At 43.0% G+C, this 25,195-nt stretch overlaps 1 protein-coding gene across 7 annotated transcripts in view; it reads right to left on the bottom strand.

The window, feature by feature from the left end:
* ZNF462 (zinc finger protein 462) overlaps window positions 1–4,310 on the bottom strand; it is a 119,063-nt gene extending 114,753 nt beyond the window's left edge. For 3 of the 7 annotated variants that reach the window (XM_034774441.1, XM_034774445.1, XM_034774444.1), the window contains exon 1: window positions 3,352–3,577. In XM_034774441.1, the coding sequence (XP_034630332.1) occupies window positions 3,352–3,541 (190 nt within the window). In that variant the 5' untranslated portion in view covers window positions 3,542–3,577. Of the gene's footprint in view, window positions 1–2,236; window positions 2,598–2,649; window positions 3,579–3,886 lie in introns of those variants that run through there. The other 4 variants (XM_034774447.1, XM_034774443.1, XM_034774446.1 and 1 more) reach the window with 4 other exon arrangements.
* Between the last annotated feature and the right edge of the window lie 20,885 nt (window positions 4,311–25,195).

The following is a 25,195-nucleotide window of genomic DNA, read 5'->3' as shown; positions in this document are numbered from 1 at the left end:
AATGGCTTCCAAATACCAGTCTTCCTTTAAGTCACAAACCAATGCAGTAACATGATTAAATCTCTTTTTTAGCTTTATTGAGTTACAACAATAAATCCACCCCCCAAAAATCTTACACTTCTGCTTGTGATTGTTCTAGTTTCCATATCAACCAACCAATTTTGCACTCACATCAGATTGTTCACATTCTGAACTCATTATATATACACATTAATACTTTTTCATTTTTTCTGGATAGTGAAACAGCATCTCTTCTCTCTACCAACTTGAAATATTCAATAGTGCTTTTTTTACATTCCATGTTCTTCAACAGCACAGCTCATGGTGATATGTGCTTTTATTAGGTTTGTAATTAATTATTGTGTAAACCAAGGAACAGAGCATCAAAGGCAAGAGAACAATTGTGAGGTACCCCTATTAGAAAATAAGACATTCTTTCTGAAGTTACTTTAAGGTTTACCACCTTTTCAATACTTATCAAGTCCATTTACTGTGATGTGAATTTCAGTTCCTGCTTGGAAATATCCAAGGTAAGTATCTTCACTAGAAGGAACATTCTTGTGAGAATAAGGCCATGTCCCTCCAAACATGAAGAGTGTTGTGTGGTATGTTACATTCATAGTGACTAATTGAGGATTTTCTACATTGCCATCACTACAACATGTATAGTCAGCCCTCCCTTAAGGTACTTCATCTTAAATCTCATATCTACTGCAGGATAACACTTTTCATGTTCTATAGCAATGGTTCTCAAACTCGGGGTCGCGAGGTTATTACATGGGGGGTCACGAGTTGTCAGCCTCCACCCCAAACCCCACTTTGCCTCCAGCATTTATAATGGTATTAAAGTGTTTTTAATTTATAAGGGGGGGTCGCACTCAGAGGCTTGCTATGTGAAAGGGGTCACCAGTACAAAAGTTTGAGAACTACTATTCTATAGCAATGAACTTAAGCTCAGAACAAACCCTTTGGTTTCTCTCATTTTAGAAATTCACTGCTTTTTTGGCTATGGAATGTATCTATCTAAAAATAGTTTCACAGTTACAGGGATGGAAGAAGGACAATGAGAACCAAAACCAAACTTATGGAATTAAATGAGGGCCTTTTCATTTACTTCAGTGGTCACCGATTCAGGCCCATACCACTGATCAGACAGTAAATGGATTTTCCTTGTTTTTTATTCAGTTTCAGTGTAACCTTAAACACATCTGAAATTAGTGTTCCAAAGTTCATCCCACAAAAATGGTGTTTCAAAGAAAGACACACATGTTTGCAGCCTTTCAGAAACTGAACCAGACACACTGGCAACCAAAATTCTGGAACCACACCACCTAAAATGTTACACGTAGAACATATTGCACGGGTACTACCATGTCAAAAAAATTGGAAGTGATCAGGAACATGTTTTTTAAAATCTTCTAGCAGCTGCAATCACCAAGTTCTACTCCAACAACTACCATCTCCAAGTATTTCTACTTTTGTGTGTATTTTATCCTATGACCACCATATTGCTTTCTTGAGCTCTTCCAAATATTCTGAACGCAGTACAAAGCACATTACTCACACCTCTCTACTGACCCATGCTTTCAAACTGTATATTGTAGCTCCTTTAAATGCTGCAATGTTTTAGGATTCCAGTTTGCACTTTTGAAGAACTGCATAAACTCTGCAACCAATCTGCAAAGGTTGGTGGGCAGAGGGTGATGGGACACCTGCCATCCTCTTTTTAAGGCTATCCTAAACTATTCCATATAAAAAGATGAAAAGAAATAAGCTTTGAGAAAATATGCCATCCTATTTTTTTAAGATCTTAGGTTTCCATAATGACATTAAAAATAAACCAGAACACCAATGTTGCTAGACAGTTTCAGAAATAAGCATTTTTAAGACACTGAAAACATGAAAGTTGTTGGATGTTTCTAAGTCAGACAACATGAAGAAAAAGAGAAACCTCCATGAGAAACCGTATCTTTTATGGTACCTTAAGAACCTTCACCTTCCTAGCCTGCCCCAAGGCACCTCTAAAAGCTTTGTGACATTGTAAACATGTAACCAAATTAGTTGGCAAAAATGTTTCATTTTAATGTATACTGTATCCAAAAGAAGGAATGTTGGTGAGCCTCAAAAGTGAAAATGCTCAATACAAGGCTATCAACATCCCCTTAGCACCTTAATGACTGACATTTCATGGTGTTCTGCAGAAGAACCTGATCAGCCTCAAGTGATAGACACTTACCTCCAAATACTTAAGAAAAATTAGGTCTTTGGCCAACTGAATCAACATCTCAAATCCCATGAAGTTCAACCAGAAGAAAAATCTCAAAGGTTGACTTCAATATGAAAAACTGGAGAGAAAAAAACCTCAGGATGTGTTTCTCTGTGTGGGTGAGAGCCTAAGAAATTTCTTCCATTTCCTTATAGAATGAAGTCACAGAGAAGAACCCTCAAAAGGTTGCACACTGAAAAACTGAAGAACCCTTAAGGGAAAAAATAAACTAGGATTAAGCCAGCCATTGCCAGCAAAGCTTCAAAAAATGGAGAGACATCCATAATGAGCCCTTCCCATCTCAGCTTTGTCTACTGGGAGCCTGCTCTCTCTCTCTCTCTCCTCCATTTTCTGGTGGAGCTACAGAACATGACATGGCTTACCTGACTCAGATCACAGCTCTCTGCCAAACTAGTCACTTCCTCTTAGACATGCAAGCCGCTTCATGAGACAAACAGACACACACGAAAAGCAGCAGCAGAAAGCCCCCAAACTTGAAGGTCTTTCCAGTTGCTGACATTAAAACAAATGAAACTTTTTTTTTGTTTTGTTTAAAAAGGAGGAGAGGAGGGAGGGATCCTATCATATCTCATCTATAGGGAGCTTCAGGAGGATCTCACTCTGTGTAGGGTAGAAACTACAATGCTAAGAGGAAAAGAAAGGTTACTCCAGGAGACATAAAAAGCTTGGAGACTGTGTCTGCAGGGGGGGGGGGGGAGCTTTGTGTTGTGGAGTCTGGACTGGAACCAAAGCAGACAGCTTGCAAATGGAGGACAGGGAGATAAAGGAAGGGAAAGGGAGAGGAGGGAAAGCTGCTGGGGGGAGGCTCTTTCTTCCCTGTGTGACTGGAAGACAGAGACACCCGGGGAACTGAGCAAGAAGTGAGGCTCTTTCCTCCTCCTTTCTCTCTCTCCCTCTCAGAGGAGAGCAGGAGCGTGTGTAATGGCTTCTCCTCTCCAGCTAACGCTGTCCTCCTCCAAGCAACCCCCTTCAGAAACCACCAGCCCCCCCGGAGACCCAGCCGGAGACCCCCACATCCCAACTTCAGGAGAGGCGGAGGGAAGGGGGGGCGAGGAGGCAAATACCTGGGCGAGGGACCAGCGTTGCACCAGGGGAGGAGGAAGAGGAGAGAAGGAAGGAGAGAAAGAAAAAGAAAGAGGTCACCCGATTGCCTGGGTCGTGCCAGCACGGAGCTTTTCTCTCCTCTGTGTCTCTCCCGTCTCTGATCCAAGTCCACACACCCAGGCACCATCCAGTCCTAACACATACACACATCCATCCATCCCCCCAGCTCTGCTGATCTCTCACTTATCGCCCCATATCCCCCCCCCCTTAATGCAACAACAACAACAACAAAAAATTAATTAACCGCCTTCCTCCTCCCACCACCACCAGCACCTCCTCCTCCTTCTCCATGCAGGAGACTTCTCTCTCTCTTTCAAACAAAACACCCCCCCTTTTTTTCTTTTCCTCCTCGCCTTCCTCCCTTGGTCGAATGAATGGATTTCAGAGGAAGAAGGGCTGGTAGAAAGAAAGAAAGAAAGAAAAATACGGCCGAGAGAGAGAGAGATGATCTCTCCAAAGCCAAACCGGAGATGGATTTTAATTGCAAGAACTTACCGTAGCGTCCCGAAGCTGCTGCTGCTGCTTTCTTCTTCTCCTCCTCCTCTGTGTCTAGCTCTTCTTCTTGTGTTTGTTGTGGAAGTTGTTATGTGAGTCTCATGTGCTCCTTGCCAGGTCTCAGCAATGGAGGATCGCCATCTTTCCCTGCTTTTTCCCCCCTCTCCTTCACTGGCTTGCTGCTGCAGCTGCAGATGACCTGAGATATCCGTCTCTCTCTCCCTCTCTCTCTCACCCTCTGTGTCTCTCTCTGAATAATGAGCAACCAGAGGGAGAGAGAGAAAGAAGACAATCTCCTCTCCTACCACACAAAACGCAAGAGCACCAGGGGGTGCACGAAGCCTTTCTAACAACAACAACAACGTGGAGGGGAAGAGGAGGAAAAAAGAGAAGGAGAAAGAGAGAGGAGGAAAAGGCAAGAAGAGGGGGGAAAGGGAGGGAGGAGAGAGGAAAAGAAAGAGATGGAGGAGGAGGAGAAGATGATGCTGATAGAGGAGGTGGTGAAGCTGGAGGAGATTAAGAGGAGGGAAGGTGGTTACAAAGTTAAGGTTTGGGACATGGAGTCACTGAGAGGCCAGCGCGAGGACGTGGAGGGGGAAGAAGCGATCTAAAGAGCTTCCCATTCCAAGCTGGTGCCTTCACACCGCCTCCTGCACAGAAGCGCTCATTAGCCCTGGCGGTGCTGAGACAGCCCGCTCGCATGGATCTCGCCTGCTGGGTCATAGCTTTCTACCAGCCCTGGCAAAAACCGGTTCCTGCATGCAGATGTGCCCCTGAGCTGATTCCCTCAGACACATCCATCTAGAGGCTAATCTTTCCTGAGCTGGGTAAAGAACATAATGGAGCTGGAGGTTGCAAAGTATAAAACCAGATTCACCACGTGGTTGGTTTTTAATCCCCCTTCCAGCCTGCATTTGATGTGGAGGAAAGAGACTCGAATTGTCCATTGCTGGCACGTATTTTGAAGTCTTCTCCCGGAAATAAAGACTCTGCCATTGCTAGTTTTTCATTACTCATAAGCATGTAGGAAAAAGAGAGCTTGTAATACCGAGCACCAACATTACTTTCTAGATCTGAAATGTTTTGACTGGGAAAAATCCCCTACTTAAAATAACTTTTACACCTTCCAACCCCAAGTTGTCTGCACGTCTGTCGCTGAACATTTTAAACCTTGGAAAGTAACAATCAAGGTTCATAATGATCAGGTGTCATGATGTTGAAGGCATGAAAGCAAAGATGAAGTTGCTATACCCTGATTTTTTGTTTAGTGTAATTTTCCAAAAAATCGTTCCGAGCCACCTCTTTTGCAAATAATTCCAACCCCACCCCCACTCCTTCTTTCCATTCCAAATCAGAAACCCCTCCGGCTGTAATCTAGGGCTGGGAGGGGTACCGTCTCCAAAATCAATACATTGTAGTGATGCCACAGCAATCTAAGTGCAAGGACATGACCATTCATCATTGGCATTTCTCTAGTCCTCAAGCTGTGTTGTGCTTCCTATGGCTAGGAGAGGAAGTAGAACTGTAATTAAAGGTTCTTTTGATCGGGCTTTAGTTTGGGCGAACAGGAAGAACCTTTTGTGGTTGGAGGGCGGGACGGAGAGGATCTTAAAGGTGCCAGGGTTTTATTCGAGATATGGAGGTGGTTTATTACAGCTCCGTCCTCTTTAATATCCCAACTCAACAGCTAAAGAACAAGCGAGAAATGGAGACAAAGGCTAATCAGATCATGCCATGTAACCATCAGATAAGAAAACAAGATAGCGTCTCCCATGAGCTCATTCACCCCTCACAGCGTTCTCAGTTAAAGCAAAAAGCAGAATTCTCCCATTAACTCTTCCTCCCACTTAAACCACGAAAGCGAGAATTCCCACCAAGTGCTGTAGAAATGGGAGGAAGGAGAATTGCTGGGCAGAAGGAGCGCTGTGGGACTCAGCCGCTTTCTGAAAAACCCATGGGAATTCACACGGACTCTGGTGGATTCACGCAGACAAATGAAGCGGACACCTCCTAGGAAGCTGATAAAAGAACATTAGGGAAGGGAGGGACTGGCTTTCCGGCTGCCAGGATGTGCATGTGTTCTGGCAGCAAGTTTCTATAAATCAGCCCTCGGCTTGAAGAGAACGCCGGGACTTTTCCAGGATCTTTGACGTCCCTTCGGCGGCGGAGCGGATAATGTACCTCTTTGTCTTTAATGGGATGAAAAGAACCCCTGACTCCTCTGTCAGGCTCCACTCCAGGAAAATAACAACCGTACATCAGGATGGAGGCTCGACATCAAGCCTGGGACAAAAATCTTCAGTGAGGTAGTTTCTCGATTGCTTCTTTTCACTGGGGTGCCCCTCAAAATCTCAGTCCTTGAACGGATCTGGCCTCTCGGTCCTAGAATCCGGTTCAATCGCCAGGGCAGAGGGCTGCCGTCATTTTCTTGTGGCCTCTCCCCACAAAGAGCACGAGTCTTGACTATAAGACACAAGGAAGATGCAGCTGTTTCCCCCTCAGATGTCTCAGGGGACTAAAAAGGGGAAGCGCTTGCTAAAATATCCCCTCTCAAATAAATGAATGAGCCACCCATCAGTTCCCCTTTAAGACAAGAGATGACACGTGTACTAATGGAAGTCAAGTTTAGCAGAAGGTTTCTTGAGGTGGAAGAACCCTCCTGCTTCAAGGCACAAACTAAACCCTGGCTAATGGGGGTTAGGAAGACATTGTCCCTGTGGACAGGTTAATCCATAACTTCCTTCTGCAGAATGACAGGTTTCAGAGTTTCATTATGCAAGGCACTGCATTCCTTCTGCAGAGTTTCTTCCCATCTTTCTTTGAAGCAACTGGTGCTGGCCACTTGCGGAGAGAGACTCCTGGACTAGATGGACCCACTGGTCTGGTTCTGTATGACAATTCCTATGTTCCTGAAAACAATGAATCATGAAAAATAGAAATCTGGAGGAATTTTATAAACATCTGTAGGTACTGTCATGCCCCCAAATTTTTAGTTATCTACAAATATCTGTGTTTCTATTATCTGTTCTGCTTAGCCTTATTACACAAATATTGACTGTTCCAGTGAGCTCTCTCCACTGCTGCTCTATAGGAAATGTACACAATTACACAAACTGCAGTCAGGAGACCCAAGATTTTAGCTAATGAGGCAGCAGTTTACCTACAGAAGGAAAATAGCAAGTTCATCAACTAGCCCAATACAGTAAATGAAAGTGTGTCTGACTGTCAAAACTTACAGCCCTCTTCTTAGGAATGTAAAAGGGATGAAGTGTCAAGATGTGACAGGTGGGTCCATCCACCCGAGATGACCACATAAATGGAGAGTCTCAGGTATGGTGATCAGCAATAAAAAGGTTAACTGTGTTGACACGTAAGTGATCCTAATTAGCCTCTCAAATTATCAGCCCATTAAGAGGAAGGAGGAAAGTTTGCACTTCTCTTGGTGCTGGCATTTCGGTCTCTGATGACTCACCAAGACAACAATGCTTTGTTTACATTCTGAAGGTTACCTTCACAACCAAAGGGCCTAGAAGCATAATTTTTAAAAATGAAAGCACTGAATCTGTAGGAAACCAGCAAAATCTATTACAAGAACCTAAATCCTCTGTAGATGTGCATCTTCTGTCCCTGTAATATTTTTGTTGTCCCATCATTCCACATAGGAGCTCAGACCTAGTTCAGTTTTTGTTTGTTTTAAAATGGAAATCTTGTTTCACCAGAACGGTTACTATCTAACACTACAGCATTACTCTTGTTCCTCTTGAAGCCAATGGAAGTTTTCCTGTGCACTATGATGGGAATTGGTTCAGGTCCGATTAAAATAATAAACTTTTCATTTTTGGTATAAAGGAATAATGAGAACTAGAAAGACCTGGCCAAGGTAGGTGGCTAAGAAGCACAACACCAGAGGAAATTTAAAGGTACCATACATTGTTCTTCCAGTTTTTCAACCACTCATGCATGTTGATGAAGTCTAAATTAACTGGTTTCAGGGTAGCAGCCGTGTTAGTCTGTATCTGCAAAAAGAACAGGAGTACTTGTGGCACCTTAGCCACTGATTTGTTAGTCTCTAAGGTGCCACAAGTACTCCTGTTCTTTTTTCTAAATTAACTGTAATGGCTCATGAGAACCAGTAAACAACAACAAATGTGCAAATAAGATGTATGGGGATATTAAGAAAGGGGTAAAGGATGATATTGGAATTACACATATATAAATCAACAATACGCCATCACCTTCAATGCTATGTTTATTTCTCATTACCCCATCTCAACATTATTGGAGCAGAAATGGGAGAAGTCAAGGAAAGGACAAAAAAAGTATTTAGATTCTTACAAAAACTTTCATAGTGAAGAGAGCTTAAAATGTTTAGGACTATTACATTTGGAGGAGTTGGGTAATGAATGGTGACTGTCTATTTTCCTCTCTCATAATAGGAAGGAAAGGGGCATTCAGTTAGAAGACAACAGATTTGAAACTGAGAAAAGGGCATTTCAAAACCTAGTGCATAGTCAATCTGTGGAATTCACTGCCACAAGATATCATCAATGCAAAGAGTTTGGTTGAATTTTAGAAAGGATTAGACATTTACAAGAATGTCAGTAGTTTCATTAATAGGATAAAATAAACATTCCTGCTTTGGGACACAGATCTCCCAAGGCCTTTTATGGCATAGGTGTCCATATGAGATGTTTTACATTTTCCTCTGAAATGTCTGGTGCTGGCTACTGTTGTAGACAGGATAGATTGGGATTACTGATCTATTTACGTAAGATAATACATATGTAAAACTACAGTAACATACCAATATGACCCACTCATCTTGCTATGCAAGTAGAAGCAAAACAAGTATTAGGATGTTCCATTAGTCTGCTTGGTACTCCAAGCCCAGGAACTTTATAGAAGAGACAAATCTACAGATGAAAGACCATCTGGGAGCACAGAGACATTCCAAAAACCTTTTAAACAAGTAACAGGAGGGAACTGAGTGGAAGACAAAGAAGGAATATTGCCACTATCTCTGAATCCATAGTAATGTATCCCAGCCAAGAAAGTGGAATGACATTTTAGAACTTGTAATTTCAGAAATATCACACTTCCCTTGACCAAGGAGGAGTTACTATCAGTATTATCACCTATAATCCTACCTGTGCTGTGATGAAGAGAAGAAATACACCCCCCTTTTTACTTTATAACTGGCAAAAAAAGGCTTCAGTTGCTAGAAGGGCCTCATGTTCTGATATCAGCGAAATTCTGCTGATTTCATAGATTCATAGATTTTTAAGGCCAGAAGGGACCATGCTGATCACCTAGTCTGACCACCTATATAACACAGGCCACAGGAATTCATAGAATAATTTTGCATCAAGCCCAACATTTCACTGTTAAAATAATGAGCTTAGTTATGCCAGTCCTCTGCTGATGAGTTAAATCATTTGGTTGCTCAGGGCTCGTCTACACTTACAGCGCTGCAGCTGTGTGGCTGTAGCACTTTGTCAAGATGGGAGAATGTCTCCTGTTGGTTTTGGCACTCCACCTCCCTGAGAGGCAGTAGCTATGATGACGGGAGAAGCTCTCCTGTTGACATAGTGCTGTCTACACCGGGGGTTATGTCAGTATAACTGTGTCGCTCATGGGTGTAGCTTTTCCATGTAGTTATACAGACATAAATTGTTAGTGTAGACCAAGTCTTGGTTGGACATCCATGAAGTTATTCCTTTCTGAATTTGATGTAGCAAGTAGTTCTGAAATTAGTTCCCCTAATCAGTACTCTTTACCAGTAGAGCGGATGATGCCCCTTTTCACAAATCAGGTAAGAATAAATTTGATAGGAGTGCCAGGAAACTTCTATTTATACTTTTCTCCTTAAGAGTCCTTTTATCCTACACCACAGAGGCTTCCAATGCCTTAATCTGATGTCTACACTACAGGGACTATAGCTACGGTGCTGTAGCTATGCTGTCATAATCCTGTAGTGTATATGCAGCCTACAATGATGGAAGGTGTTTTTCCTTTGCTGTAGGAATGCCACCTCCTTGAGTGATGGTAGCTAGGGTGATGGAAGCATTCTTCCATAGACCTAACTGCTTCTACACCAAGCATAGTTACAGTGCCCAGGGGCATAAAATATTTCACACCTCTGATTGTTGTAGCTATGTTGACCTGGTTAGTGTAGACCAGGCCTGGCAAACTAGCTTCTCATTTTTTCCACTGAGGACCTGACTAACATTCCCCTTCTCTTGAATATCACAGTCTGCAGGTATTAAGAGAGTTTCACACTCATCTCTGAGAAGATTAGAATATACTGTTCTTTTACCCAGGCAAAGAATTTACTTCTTTAATATCCGGAGATTTAATTATTATGAAGAACTTGGAAGACTGGTTGGAAAGAAGCAGAGAGACTCCACCCACCTGTGTGAGGAACAGGGACACCCACTGGATTTTCTTTGTTTAACATCTTCAAGTAAAAACTTGTCTATATAATCCAGAATTCCTGCTCCCGAGAGAGCTACAAAGGTTTTTCAGAAACCTTAGTTCTTTTAACATTGTTTTTGGAAGATATCAGATATAATTGCTGCAAGCATGTGATTAGTTATACGATTAATGAAGGGTTATTATTTACAGAGTCCTCCAGCATCTGCTAGATACTTTACAGACATCGAGAATGATCTGCTCTTTGGGACATGGGAAATGTTGTAAAGGAACCTTGTTGGGAGGGAATGGTATTGGATTGGCATTTGATATCAGCTCACTATCTGACGAATGTACAGATCACTAGTGCAGGCCAAAAAGTAGGGTTTTCCTCCCTGTGCAGTAAATTTTCAGTTTTTCAACAAAATCACAGTTTTACTTGAAAATCAGACACTTTCCATGAAAATGTTAATTTAGTCAAAAACCCAATTTTCCATCAAAACCCAGCTTGATAGAAAAATTTTGACCAGGCCACTCATTTTGACTCCGTTCAGAAAAGTTCCCTATCTTGTGCCTAGTTAGTGTATACCACAGAACTGATCCAGGAGCATCTTATTTAGTGAAACAAAGGCACAGAGCTTGCTCATTCACTGGTTGAGTTTTAGGCGGCCACCGTATTATCTCCAGCCATGTTCCTAGAGTTGACATTTATGACAGACATGACAGATCCTGCAATCTACAGGACAAATCTAATTGAATGAACTTAAACCTGTATATATTGCTTTAGGGAAGGGGGACGATAGCCCCTCCAGGAGCTAAGGGCACTGGGAGGTAGCTAGACACATTCACTCAGGTTGTAACAGCTCCAGAGAGCTACCACTTTCTGAGGAGACTCGCCTATACTACTTCAAACTGGATTCTCCAGGGAGGGGAACAACAGACAAAGAAGGGTTTTTGGTTAAATAGCCTGAGTTAAAACTGATTTGTGTCTTCTTTGTAAGCCAGCAAACAGACAGGACCTGTGGTCCAAGAGCGCGGGAACAATCTTTAGGGAAGGGTTGACAGGTCTTTGGCCCTTGGAGGTCCCTGAAGACTTGGGAGCTAGTTCAGAGCTGAAGCAGTGATGAACTCATTACCACAGCAAAACCCCCTGTGTGGGGTTTGAAGGAATAATCACCAACCAGAGCCCTTCCTGGAGTGAGGTTTAGTGGGAACTGGACTGGGACCTAACTGAAAGCTGAGCTCTTTCTTGATAAGGCAGTAATCACCAGTTGCCCCAGATCTTTAAATAAGTAATTTCCCACCAGGTACCCTAGCTTCCTTGTGTTCTCTTTTAATGACCAACTTGATTTTTTTAAAAAGATAGTTGTAAAGGTGCATATCTAAACACCAGTGACCATGAGCCTTTAATTAAAGCTTGCAAGCATTTTGTACCTATCCCACAGAATATCTTTCATCTAAGGATTTCAAAGTAATTATTATGCAATTCAGTCTTTCAAACCCTGCTAGATTTACTCACATTTCAGTAAAATGTACCTTTCTGAAGGGTTTTAGATGGTGTCAGAAAGACTGAAATTGTGGTCACTCTTTAAAACATCTGACCTTCTGGACCATGACATCAGCAGTCAATTTCTTGCTGAACATTCCATTATCTTCGCAGTCTATCGCAACATTATATTACACTTGCTAGCAGGAGGACTCAGAGAGAGTTTGATTTTGCCATTTGGTATGAATAAATACTGAGTGATTTGTGAAATAATTCAGTTTCTGAAATGGTTGGATTTTATGGTGCAGTCTATGTTGTCTGGCCATATTTAGTAATCAATATCCCAATGACATTTATCCTGAAATTAAAAAGGCAGTTCTTACTGAGAATTTTATAAGTCACATGTAATTCAATACAGTGTTATCTTTGCTTGCCTTTCCATGCAGAACATAGGAAAAGCAATGCACAGTGTTCTCTCTCAATTTCTGATCTGGATGCTGCATGTGCACCTCCCTCAAACAATCAGAGATCTGACTCTCTGGTATTTCCCTTTTTCTTTTAATGTATGTCACCATATGCCATTCAAATCTCCCATTTTATTCTGTTAACCTTATTCTACCTTATAATATACAGCCTCAGATAGATTTGAGATCCACTCCCTATCTAACATTGCTGCCATTAGAGATATCTTTGGGTTTTAAAGCTATTATTAAAATGAGCAAGACCCACTTTGGCTATGCACCTGATAATATTGAATTAACTGTCGGGATATATAGGGTTTAAGAATATTTTTATTCATACATATATGGTTATGATTTTATCCCAAGTTTCAGTTGTTTTGTGCTCTGGCTCCTCTCTTCTTTGAAACATTTTCAGCATTGATTATCACACAGCCCCTAACTCTCTGCAGCTGTACTGCGAACCAGTACATTTTATTACCTATTTTTGAACTGCTTCAACCTATGGGTCAGATTTCCTAGTAATCATGTTATTTCTTCCCTTGCTTTTGATCTCGTCCTTAGTGCAACTCAGCTCCAGTTCACTTCCCCTTGTAAGCGTAAAGATGCCCACATGAGAAAGCTGCACAGTCCAAAGGGGTGTGTGAGACGAGTCTTGTTTTTCCAACAATGAGGCTTGCTCAGGGCTGACAAGTTCAGCCTCCAAGACTTTTTGGTGGGGGTGGGTCATTGATTGATTGATTGATTGTGGGGTTTTGTTTTGTTTGTTTACCTGAATACATTTATAAACATTGCTTAAGGCAGTTCTCTCTCAGCCCTCTTTTAGCCCTAGTTGTAAAAAGTCTCAAATTTATAACCAACACAAGTCCAAGATCTCGCGCATCCATGTTTTTATCCATTTATCTGTATTAACGATTGCGTCCCTATTACATTATTATGTACTTCCGGTGTATATTTTTCCATTCTAATTCACCACATTATCAGACACAACCTCAGCGTGGTGTCAATTGGCTAGTTCCATTGACTTCAAGGGCTACACCACCATTTTAAACCAGATGGCCTGGCTCATTATTCTAATGGAGTTAATGAGTCTTTACCAGCTATTTCAGATAGAAGGCTTTTATTTCTCTTTTTGCTTGTAGACATTTATGCATTGAAGTTACACATACCTCCTTCACTGAAGTTTCCTTTACTCTATTTTTAAAGTCAATTAAAGTTCTTTTTCTCATACCTAGTCTGCTCTTTTCCTAGCGTATTCAATTGTCTAAAGCCATTCTTGTTTTCTTACTTTTTAAACGATAGCCTACTACTGTGTTTCTCTCCACATTAAGTTATTTTCATCTACCACATTTCAAAGCTGCTTTCTTCTATAGTATCCTATTCCTACCACCTCTGTACTGTGCACAAAGCAGAAACGTGTTTCAAGTCCTATTCTTTACAGTTACCTGTAGTTTGCAGTGTTGTTGTATCTCTCAAGATAACTGTCCTACAGAAGTGGAACAAAAAGACACCATTCATAACATTAGCACCATCGCTACATTGTTACTCATGAAATGTGGGCTAGCTAATAGCGAGACAGTCCCACACCACATAGGTACCGTGTATTTAAAAGGAGAGGCACTGCCAGATAGTATCCAAGAACTACTTCACAATTGATAGCAGATAGATTTTAAAACCTCGGCTTTCTGTACTGAAGTTTCCACAGAAGAGGCTCAATAGTTTTTGGCAACATCCTCTCAATATCGTTTCAAAACGCTTAATAGGTCCCATTGACACAAGAAGCTTGGGAATGGTGGCCAATCCCTTCACAACATGTTTACTGGAGAGGTGGCAGCTCAGGGTCAAATTCCGCCTTTAAATATGTATGCAAAACTATCAGTCATCTTCAGGAAGACTTTGAGGGTGTTAGAGTGGACAGAAAATCAGCCCTTAATGAGCCAGGGTTTGCAATAAAGCTCATCCTACGGCTACTTTCCATTGCAGATCGTGACTTTACTATCAAGACTTTTTATTGGATTCACATTGGCTCCTGTGAAGATACACCATGGCTGAATTTAGAGCAACATATCTATCCTTTTCTTTTTAGTTTGGTACATATACCTAATTTAAGTACCTTAGCTTCCAGGTGCTCCAACTTTCAATCTGTTACTATACACTTTAATTAAACTTCCTCTTCTTTTCCCAAGAGGTATCTGAATGAGTTTTCATGACACACAATGTGCTTCCACAGGAACATATTGTAAATACTCTGATACGTCACAAAAAGGTGTTTTACTCTAAGGTCCCAACCAGCCTATGTAGGAGAAGTGTTTGCTATTGAAACCTGCAGCAGGCACTACAGTGATATGAGATTAGATATGGAAGCTGCTCTAAGAATGGAGAGATGAGATAAGACTATCTTGGAGCCTTTTGATAGGGGAGTGATCTACACCACACCACTACGGGTGTGTAGTGAGAGGGGGCGGAATGCAAACACACAGTGGTGCCACCTGTCACCAGCTCTAGGACAGGCTGGCACTACAGTGTGAATGCTCTGACTGCATGAAAATTGGTTGGAGTTTTAGACAATGTGGTCTCACCTCATTCCTCAGATTCCCCTGATGTTACAATATTCTGGGCTAAAATGAGGGGAGGGTTTCATCGCTGCCGCCCTCATTCACTAAGGAGAACAGTATTGTGAAGAGGAGGAGATCCCCACTCCAGTGCTATATTTTGGCAGTCATGGCTAAGTCCACAGTTTTAAGAACAACTTGGCTAGAACCGGACTGAAAGCCACATTTTCTCAAGCACAGAAGACAAAAGTTGCCTCTGAAAAGGGTACACGAGTAACTGCTGTTTGACCTTATCCCTGAGCAAAAATAACATGGAAAACCTTAGAGGGGCTTCAACTAATATGTACTAAAGAGTACATGGTTCACGTCACAGGCGTTTGGCATGCAACCTAACCATTTTTGGTTTTTCCACTTTGAGTCAAAGGAATACTACAGCACATGTTCTGAGTAGTGTGTCCCTGTTTATAGAAACTAGATCCACACCCAAGGCAGAGTCCACCTTCTCTGCCATTCTCTCCCCACCAGATTTGCCAGGATTTTGTCTCCTTCAGCTACAGAGACAATGGGGACAACAGGGCTGTTTACGAGAGCTGAGTAGAGAGTATTTCATGTTTCATGGAGTATTTAATTGTATCAGAATTTGGTTTTGTTCTGATTTGGACCCTGGAAATCCTGGTATTTTGGGCTGCCAAGGATCTGTGAGCCAGGACTCCCAGGGCTTCCTGGCTCTCCGTCAGCCTGCCAGGCGGGGTGCCGAGGAACTGGAGCCAGGGAGCCCTGCAAACCTGGCCTGCTAAGGAGTTCATAGCCTGAAAGCTCAGACTCCCCAACAGTCCACCAGGTGGGCTGTCGAGAAGCTCAGACGGCAAGCTGGCAGGAAACACATCAGAACTGTGCCAAAAGAGAAGTGTCTCTGCAAATCAGCAAATTCCACACAAAAAAGGTTCCAATGGAATTTTTCCTCCCAGTTCTACTGTTTACGTTACTCTCTGACTTGTCACCAAGCCTTCCCATCACAACTTGCAGTGTGAACAACGCTTACAGTTCTCTTACATCTATCAGGATGGATTCAGGCTTGATATGTGCACAAGTCTTTCCTCCTTAGATCCCAAAGGATACATCTTTATTCGAAGAGGGTGACCATTTCCCTTAAACTCCCCTGTTTCTTTTCTTCTCCTACACCATATCACCCTGCTTCTCGTCCTTTGGCCTTTATGATTGCAAAGAAACACTTTATTCTCATTTTCAAGGGTAAACTGATACAGGATTTGCTTTAGCTATGTCTGTACTACAAGGGCTCCAGTGGCACAGTGGCAGTGCTGAAGCTATGCTGCAGTAGTGCGCTAGTGTAGACACTTGCTACAGCGATGGAAGGGTGTTTTCCATCAGTGTAGTAAATCCACCCCCTCAAGAGGTGGTAGCTAGGTCGATGGCAGACTTCTTCCATCGACCTAGCGGTGTCTATAACAGGGCTTAGGTCAGCTTAACTACATGGCTCACATTTCTGAGTGACATAGCTAGAGGCGGGTCTACACCGATGCAGCTGCACTGCTGTAGTGGTTTAATGAAGATGCTCTAAGCCAACAGGAGAGAGCTCTTCCATTGGCTTAGATAATCCACCTCCACGAGAGGCGGTAGCTATGTCATCAGGAGAAGCTCTCCCACTGCCATAGTGCTTTCTACAATGGGGGTTAGGTCAGTATAACTATGTTGCTCTCGGGTGTGGATTTTTCACACACCTTGGTGACGTAGTGATACTGATATAGGTCTGTAGTGTAGACCAGACCTAGGTTGTTCTAAAGTTTTAAGTGTAGGGCAAGCTCTGAGAGGTGTGAACAGCTCCATTCATCTCAATGGGGTGTTAAGTTGTCATCATTAGGCTTCAGTCTCAAGTGTCAGCATTACAGATGGTCTACAAGTGGGAACATTTGTAAAGTGTCTGGAAAATATGTCCCCTTTTTTGCATCAACATTTCAGAAATTGAACATTTTCAAAGCATTCCAATCAGCATTTTAAACTATTTCCCTTTTGAGGCTTTCCACAGAAATATTCAGCTAGTTGCTTTATTCCATAATTACAAAATGTCTCCCATGCTTCTCCAGGTGAGAAAGGCTCCAGGTACTAAAATCCCCTGATAACTTTTATGATGCAGTTAGGTGTCGTCCTTACAAAAACTTGTGGGGTCTGCATAAATTTAATTTTATATCCGTATAAATATCACAGGGTTGTCACATAATTTTGAGTGTGGGCCACAGGAATCCAAGAATCTTGCAGCAGAAGTTAGGCCTGGCGTGCGGGTGAGTACATGGGACCTCAGCCATGTGCATAGAACACTAAACTTCTCAATTGGTCTTGTTCTTATACTATCATACTTACAGGGACTACTGGGTGGGTGATGTGCTCAGCAGATGTACATCAGCCTTACTCCACTGAACATGAAGATTTGTAGGAACTGAAAACCAGCCCAACAAAGTTTTAGTGTTTTGGAAATTTACATAATCATTCCCTTATTACTGAAATCAAGCAATCACTCTGATTTCCTTGAGAGTAACAACGTAGAGAGAGGCACAAACCTGAACAACAAATGATAAATACGACTAATATAACATGTGGAATTCTGCTTCAATGTCTGAAATATTCACATTTCTTAGCTCAAACTCTTTCCATCTGTAAGAAGCAGTTTTGCTATTTCTTTGCCAAGAATCAAACTCTTCTGCCGCTCACTTCTTCAACTGAGCTTCCACAGTTCTACCCTAACCAAAAGCTTTAGCCAACCTCACATCTCCTATCTGGGAGAGATTCCATTGCTTCACTAAGGGCTGGTCTACACAGGGAGATTGATAATAATTAATTCCGCTATAGTCAATTTCTCTGTGTAGACAAGGCCTTAGGCAAGTTGTCTTGTCTGATCCCTGCCCCCAAGTGCACAAACCTTTTGATCAGGACACATGGTAAGTCTTATTCCTCTTCTAGTTCAAGAGGAATCCCTGTTCTTTCCATTCTGTGCATGGCATTTGGCCATTTCAACTTCAGAACCCTTCTGATTTCCAGACACTCTGTCAGCCAAGACTACTGCCCAGCCAAGCCACATGCAGCTACCACCACTCTCCATTGTGTGCAAGGCTCTCCTAAATTCTTCTACCTTCTTCTGACCCTGGATATCCAACCCTGCCCAAAACTGAACAATCCAAATAATGGATGGTGTCAGGCCACAATACAAAGAATCATGTGATGCAAAGAAGTTGATGAACTTGGATGACTCTGGAATTTTACCTAATGGAAACAAGAGATTCAGTGACTATACTTTATAGCTTGAACAATCAAGAGGATAGACACTGAATTCCTCACCTTCTTAATTATGTTAAATGCCTTCAGTCAAAGATGACACCCACCACAGCTTTCTTAGCCTGCTCTCTTCGGGTTGCTACCAATGTTATCAATGGCCTGGTCATGCCTGAATCTTCTTTGATATCACAACTTTTTTTTTTTCTTTTCTTTTTTTTTGCCAAGAAACCATACACTTTGTTTTGTATTCTAGTCTATTTTATTTCTACTTCTCTTTTTTAACTTTAGGCTAATTTTAAATATGACATCAAATTACCAAGAAAAGCACCTAGGTTGCCTGGAGACTCCAGGACTATTCTGGAGTCTCCAGGAATTAAAGATTAATCTTTAATTAAATATGTCATGATGAAAACTCCAGGAATATGTCCAACCAAAATTGGGGACCATAAAGGCATTAGAATACATAACAGGTTTGTTATTAATAATCGGGGAGGGATAGCTCAGTGGTTTGAGCATTGGACTATTAAACCCAGGGATGTGAGTTCAATCCTTGAGGGGGCCATTTAAGGATCTGGGGCAAAAATCTGTCTGGGGATTGGTCCTGCTTTGAGCAAGGGGTTGGACTAGATGACCTCCTGAGGTCCCTTCCAACCCTGATATTCTATGATTCCAATTTATACTGACACATGCGTTTTGAAAACACCTAAAGGCAAGTATGCCTGTGGTAGAGGGCTCAGAGAGCCAGGTGGCCTAGCAGTTACAGCACCTGTTTTCCATCCCCTTGCATCTCAATCAGAGCATTAGAGATACCTGTTCCTGACTGTAAGCCAGGGATCTTCAGATTTCCACACACATCTGGGTCTATGGGGGGTGTCATAGGGGGACCCAGGCCCTCCCTCTCCACTGGGTCCCAGAAATTGACATTTTTATTTCCCATGCCTGCATGGTGGGACACCAGGAAACTACATGGCTGCAGTGAGAGGTACCACTGCATGATGCATGGGTTGTGGTCTTTTGTAGAGTTCAGCCATCAGAGTGGTGCATGGTCAGTTACTAGATAGAAGGGCTGCCCCTGCAAGTGATATCACATGGCATCAACCGCCCATTTTACTGCCAGGGCCCCTCTCTCAATGAGTGCATATGCCAGCTCCCAGGGAAACAACTTTCTACTGAGAAAGAGAATGGGATACTCATCTCCTCCAAATTCTTGAGACAGTACTGCTCTGAGCCCAATGTCAGATGTAGCAGCGTCACAAAATCTGGGTGGAACAACACCAGTTCCTGACTCAGCTGGTCTTTCAATGCTTTGAATGCCTTCTCACAGCTCTTCATCCAACAGATTTTCTTGGACACTAAACTCTTTACCAGGTCCATCAATGAGGAGTAATGGTAGTGAAGTTTGGGATGAATTGCCAATAGTACCCTGCCAATTCCAAGCAATGGTGAACTTGCTTCTTGTTGGAGAGGATGGGGCATTCCACTAGGGCTTGGACTCTGCCAACGAGGTGTTGTAACTGCCTTGTGACATCTTGTGGAGGAGATCCAGAACTCCCTAGAGCTGCCTCCCAGATAATGACTTGAATGGGGAGAAGCCAGTAGATGTTGGGGAACCTTGTGTGGATGGCTTACAGAAGAGATGGGATCAGGCAGTCCTAGTGCCAGGGATTAGTGGCTAGAAATTTACGCAACATTCTTCAATGTCTTGTTGAACCACTCCACTAATCCGTCAGTTTGAGGGTAGTGTATCAATGTTTTAAAGACTTGACCCACTGCAGGTTGCACAGCTCCTTCATTAATTGTGAGATGAAGTTGGTTGCCTGATCTGTTAGCATCTATTTGGGGATCCCCACCTGGGACAATACCTTCAGGAGCTCATCACTAACTATGACCACTGTAGCGGACCGGAGTAGGATGACTTTGTGGTACCTGCTGGCATAATTCAGGTCTTTGTACATGGCCATGGACTTTTTCATGGCTCACCAGGTCCATACATATCCTTTCAAAGGGAACAGGTATGATGGGACAGTGGTAGCAGTGGGACCTTTTTCTGATTTGTCCACTGGCACTCAGCTTTTCGTCTGAATCACGCAAAGTCTCCCATCTCTGAGTGGATACTTGGCCAAGAGAACTGCATAGTCACTATGTTGAGTGTCTTTTCTCTTCCCAAGTGCCCCCCTCCCCCATGATATCACATGGACCTGTAGAACTTCCTCCGCACAAGCAGTTGCATCCTCACCTTCCCCAACCTGGGCTCCTTCATGGCCCAATACGCCCTTTCCTCAACCGGCATAAAATGGGGCCATTATTTCAAGAGCTAAGGATTTAATATTGTGCAATCCGATTGGGGGTTCTTTTCATAAATCCAGTCCAAGGTTGGATCATTCCTTTGTTCTTCTACAAAGTCTGGCTTGCTAGACGGCAAGTCCCTGTTGAGGGGTGGTGGTGGGACCTTATTTCTCTGGTTAGGCCCCATTGTGTGGTCATTCACCTGTGAGGACGGTCCTTCCCCTAATTCCTCGAATCCTATTGGGGTACTCCCCTAGTGGCGCTCTTCCTCAGTCACTGCAGTCTTCTCCGGCTTTCCAGGGTCTTCTGGTCTTGATTCTGCCTCCAGTAGCGATGCACCATCCCATCTCTGGACAACTGCTTCAAAAAACCTCTAGTGAGACCCCAGGATGACTGGGTAGGCCAGGTCTTTGGCCACTCTGGCCTGTACCATCATGGTATGGTTTTGGATGTCAACCTCACCTCTCTCGTTGGGTAGGGCCATATGTTTCTGTGGATACACTGTAGGTAGTTTATCTTTCTTTGCTTCCATCTGAGCCCCATCAGCCTTCCCTGATCAGGGTGTGGCTGCAGCCAGAGTCCATCAGTCCCTTCATGATTACTCCATCCACTTATAACGGGACTAACATTTTCCCTGGTCCCTTTTTCTGAACCTGGCTATCTGCAGTCCATGCTTGTACATAACTATAATCCATAAATGGGCAGTGTCACCAGAAATGGCCTTGTTGCCCACAAGTGAGGCAAACCCCAGTTCCCTAGGAACCCGTCAGCTGGACTCGGGGTTCAGTAATGTGTGGGCCTGGGAGTCACACTGGGCTGGCCTTTGGTGTTACGGCTTCAGACCTGAGGGACATCAGATAGTTGTATTTGCAAACTGCTGTTGACTATCAGATCCTTCCAAGCTGAGCATGCCATATAACAGCAATGGCCTTTGCAACAGCTTCAGGATGGTGCCTCACCTCCCATTCACACTCCCCTACGGGGATGATCTGCATGAACCTCTGAACTCTGGGGCTGTACTGGCCGAGGACAGCAACCGAGAGTAGGGTACAGAGAAGGGATGGGCACGTTAAAGGGACTTTTGGGTTGCTGGACTTAAGAACCTGAGGGGAAAAGGACTCTGTCCAACTTACTTGGGGGTGGGTCTTTGTTTATGAACCCTAGTTGTGGTGTTTTCCCAAATTAATGCCGAGTTACTTCTCTCCTTTTATTAAAAGTTTTTGTTACACTCAGACTCTGTGCTTGCGAGAGGGGAAGTATTGCTTCTTAGAGGCACCCAGGGGGTGCTGTGTAATTGTCCCAGGTCACTGGGTGGGGGCTCGAGCTGGTTTTGTGTTGTATTATTGAAAAGGAACCTCTAAATACTGAACCCAGCCCTTGTTGCTGCTGGCTGCACCTGGCAGAAGGGTTACATTGATATAAGTATTTGTGTTGTATTACAACAATCACTATAAGATAAAATGAATTCACTCCTTAGAATAAGCCTGAGAAGATAGGTAGGCCATTCAGAAACAGCAGGCAAAGATTAATTGAACAAAGTTTCTCAAGGGAGTATCATCAAACCTGGTTTACTTACCAATAAATCCAGAATGCCACATCAAAGGATGTACAAAGAGCAGACAAAGAAAAACCTGAAGTAACCACTGTAGTTAAATGGTGCACTAGGAAAGTTAAAATTCTCCAAAAACTAAATTTAGCCTTCCAACATCCTAGACTATCAGGAGGTCATCTAGTCCAACCCCCTGCTCAAAGCAGGACCCATTCCCAGACAGATTTTTACCCCAGTTACCTAAATGGCCTCCTCAAGGATTGAACTCTCAACCCCAGGTTGGGTAGGCCAATGCTCAAACGACCTAGCATGAGGAAAGATATGAGTAGTAGGAAAGCTAGTTTCTGGGTTCAATTTAAGGCACATGTAGGTGTGGTCAGATAAGATAAATTAGAAGTTAATCATGTAGTCTGCAAATTATTGCACTGGCTCCTGCAGTTTCGAATGCTCACACTTTTAGCACCTGAAGCAATCAGCAGCACAAAGTGGAGCAGGAGCCGTGCACGATCTTGCAAAGCGCCAAGGCCTCGAGCCAACCAAGCATTTAAGCAGATTCTTAACTTTAAGCACGTGAGCGGTCCCATGGACTTCACACCCACCCACAAAAAGGTAAGCCCGTGTTGAAGTGCTTTGCTGAACCGGGGCCAGAATGTGCAGTGCTTGGCCAGGCTGAGACCCCCATGCTGAGAAAAAACCAAGTTCCAGCTCAGACTGATAATTTGGGGAGACAGGATAACAGTGCTTCCTGGTTAGCACCACAAAAAATATTTTCCCCTCTGTTGATATTCACCCCTTCTAGTCAGCTGTTGGGAATGGGCCACATCCACCCTGATTGAATTGGCCTCATTAGCACTGACCCCTCACTTGGTAAGGCAACTCCCGTCTTTTCATGTGCTGTATATTTATACCTCCCTACTGTATGTTCCAGTCCACGCATCTGATGAAGTGGGTTTTAGCCCACGAGAGCTTATGCCCAAATAAATGTGCTAGTCTCTAAGGTGCCACAAGGACTCCTCGTTGTTTTTGCTGATACAGACTAACATGGCTACCCCTCCGAAACCAGTGCTTCCTTGTGGCTCTCCCACCATATAGCTATTGCTCCTGTGGAAGGTCAAGGCCTTGCATTTTTCAAACTCAAATAAGGGAAGTGCCTGAACAGCAATGCACCTTTTTAAAGTATGAATCAACTATCCCATCTCCCTACCAAATGTTTTCAGATATTGATGGGCTGACTGGGAGATGGTGTTGATAATTTTTGCAGTGCCATTGGTGTGTCCCATCTGCTTTTGATTCCTCATGTATTAATCTGGCTCATTTGTCAAAGAAGACTGATTGCAGCTCAGAAATAAACAGGTATAGCTTAACCTGGATTTCCTCATTCATTTCTGAGTTGTGCAACTGAAACCAATGTAGCATGCCAGATATTGTGGCTTGCAGGGTACTATTGTCTGGTTTGCTCACAGATGTTCTGTATTGCTGTGGGAAGGGTTGGGGCCCAGCTCAAAGACTTCCTGTAATAGGAGTTATATTTAAAGAGGTTCACTATGCATTCTGGGGCAGCACCATTGTAATTTCATTCCCATTGTATAGAATTGCTCACATACTATTCTCTAAATAATGTATTTCATGAATAATGCATTATTTGGTACGCCCATTGAAATGAATGGGAGTCTTTCCATTGATTACATTAGGATTTGGATCAGACCCTAAAGGCCCAATTCTGCTACTCTTTACAGGTACCTTATTTTGCGGGTAGTCCCACTGGCATTGTTTTCAGCACCCACCGTTTATTTTTCAGCAATGCTACTGACCTGTGGGCATCTGTCTTTTCTACCCTGTTTCCCCCACATCTGGCACAGTATCTCTGCAGCGGTGGAGGGAGGGCGCGAACCTCCTGCCTTGTTCCAGTGAGAAGGAGCTGTATTTCAATGAGACTCAGTATTCTGGACAATTGAGGAGCCTTTTTGTGACCAACCTCTACAAGGCCTCTTGTAATTCCACCCGCATCATAACCTTGCCTGCTGCACTGCATACTTTAACAGGTCACCCAACCATAGGTGCTGGAACTAGGGGTGGCTGGAAGTGGTTTCCATTATATACAGGGTTTAGAGTTTGGTTCAATGGCTCTCAGCAGCCCCCACTATAAAAACTCTTCCAGCCCCCTGCAATCAACTATCATTTATGCAAGGCAAGAGAGTCATGCAGAGTTCTGTGACCTTCCTGTTGCATCCACCCACTGTGATTATTCCTGCATTTTATAGCCCCTCCCTCTAATTCTTTTCAAAATTTTAGCTCCTACATCTCCACCTCCAAACTGATCCTAGGACCGACCTTCTCTTCCCTATATGCCTCTACTTACGCCTTTTTGAAAAGGGATCCTTCAATCTCTGGATCATCACAGAGGAACGTTCAAGGGTCTCTTTTTCCTATGATCGCCACTGTTTTTCATGATAGAGAATTTACTCCACTTTTCTGGCACAAATAAACTTTCTATAATAAGAATAAAGTTCATCTGGGCAGGAGGCAGAGCTTTCTTAGGGGCTGGCCCAAGGCTGTGGAATATATTCCTACAGGACCATGACGAACCTCAACATCTTCTGCTCTAACTGCAAGGCACATTTCTTTGACTTTGCATTCTCTAACATAAACATATAGCAACATGTGTGTGTGTGTATATATATACAGATAGAAAGATATAGGTATAAAAGATATAGATATAAAAATTCCAAAAGAAAACACTGCAAACACTTCTCCCCCTGGGGAGAGGATGAAGGAACAAACATGCAACACATGTTAGTCATGTTGCTTAATTCACTACCGGAAAGTGCACAGATACTACAGTGATGAGCATGGTGCAGAAACATATATAGAAAAGATTAGAACTTCAACCAGCCAATGAACTGATTTTGGCTAGGATTGCTAAAGTCCATTTGATAATGTCAGAATTTTGGCAAGCTCAAGTGTCCTCTATCCATGTTCAATAAAGTGTTGATAGCTCTATAGAAATGAAGAGATCACCTGTTCTATTTTGGCAAAATAGTTTTCAGGAATAGGTATTAGTAACACTTGGGACAGTGAATATCATCTCAACAGTATGAACTCACCCCTTGAGGCCCACAGAATCCGGCATGTTTAGATCTTCTATTATGCGGTAAGGAGCTTGATCCCAGGTTGGCTTTGCTTATGTTGTGGAGGCCTGTACTTTGTTTGATTCCTATAAAAATTAATCTTAGTTTTCCATTTCAAATTCCATTGAGTGAAAAGAATTGATTTGGGAATGGG

Source organism: Trachemys scripta, chromosome 6, assembly GCF_013100865.1.
Source record: "Trachemys scripta elegans isolate TJP31775 chromosome 6, CAS_Tse_1.0, whole genome shotgun sequence".
Lineage (NCBI taxonomy): Eukaryota > Metazoa > Chordata > Testudines > Emydidae > Trachemys > Trachemys scripta.
The sequence above is the reverse complement of the archived record's forward strand: the minus strand, read 5'-3'. Positions and strand labels throughout refer to the sequence as shown.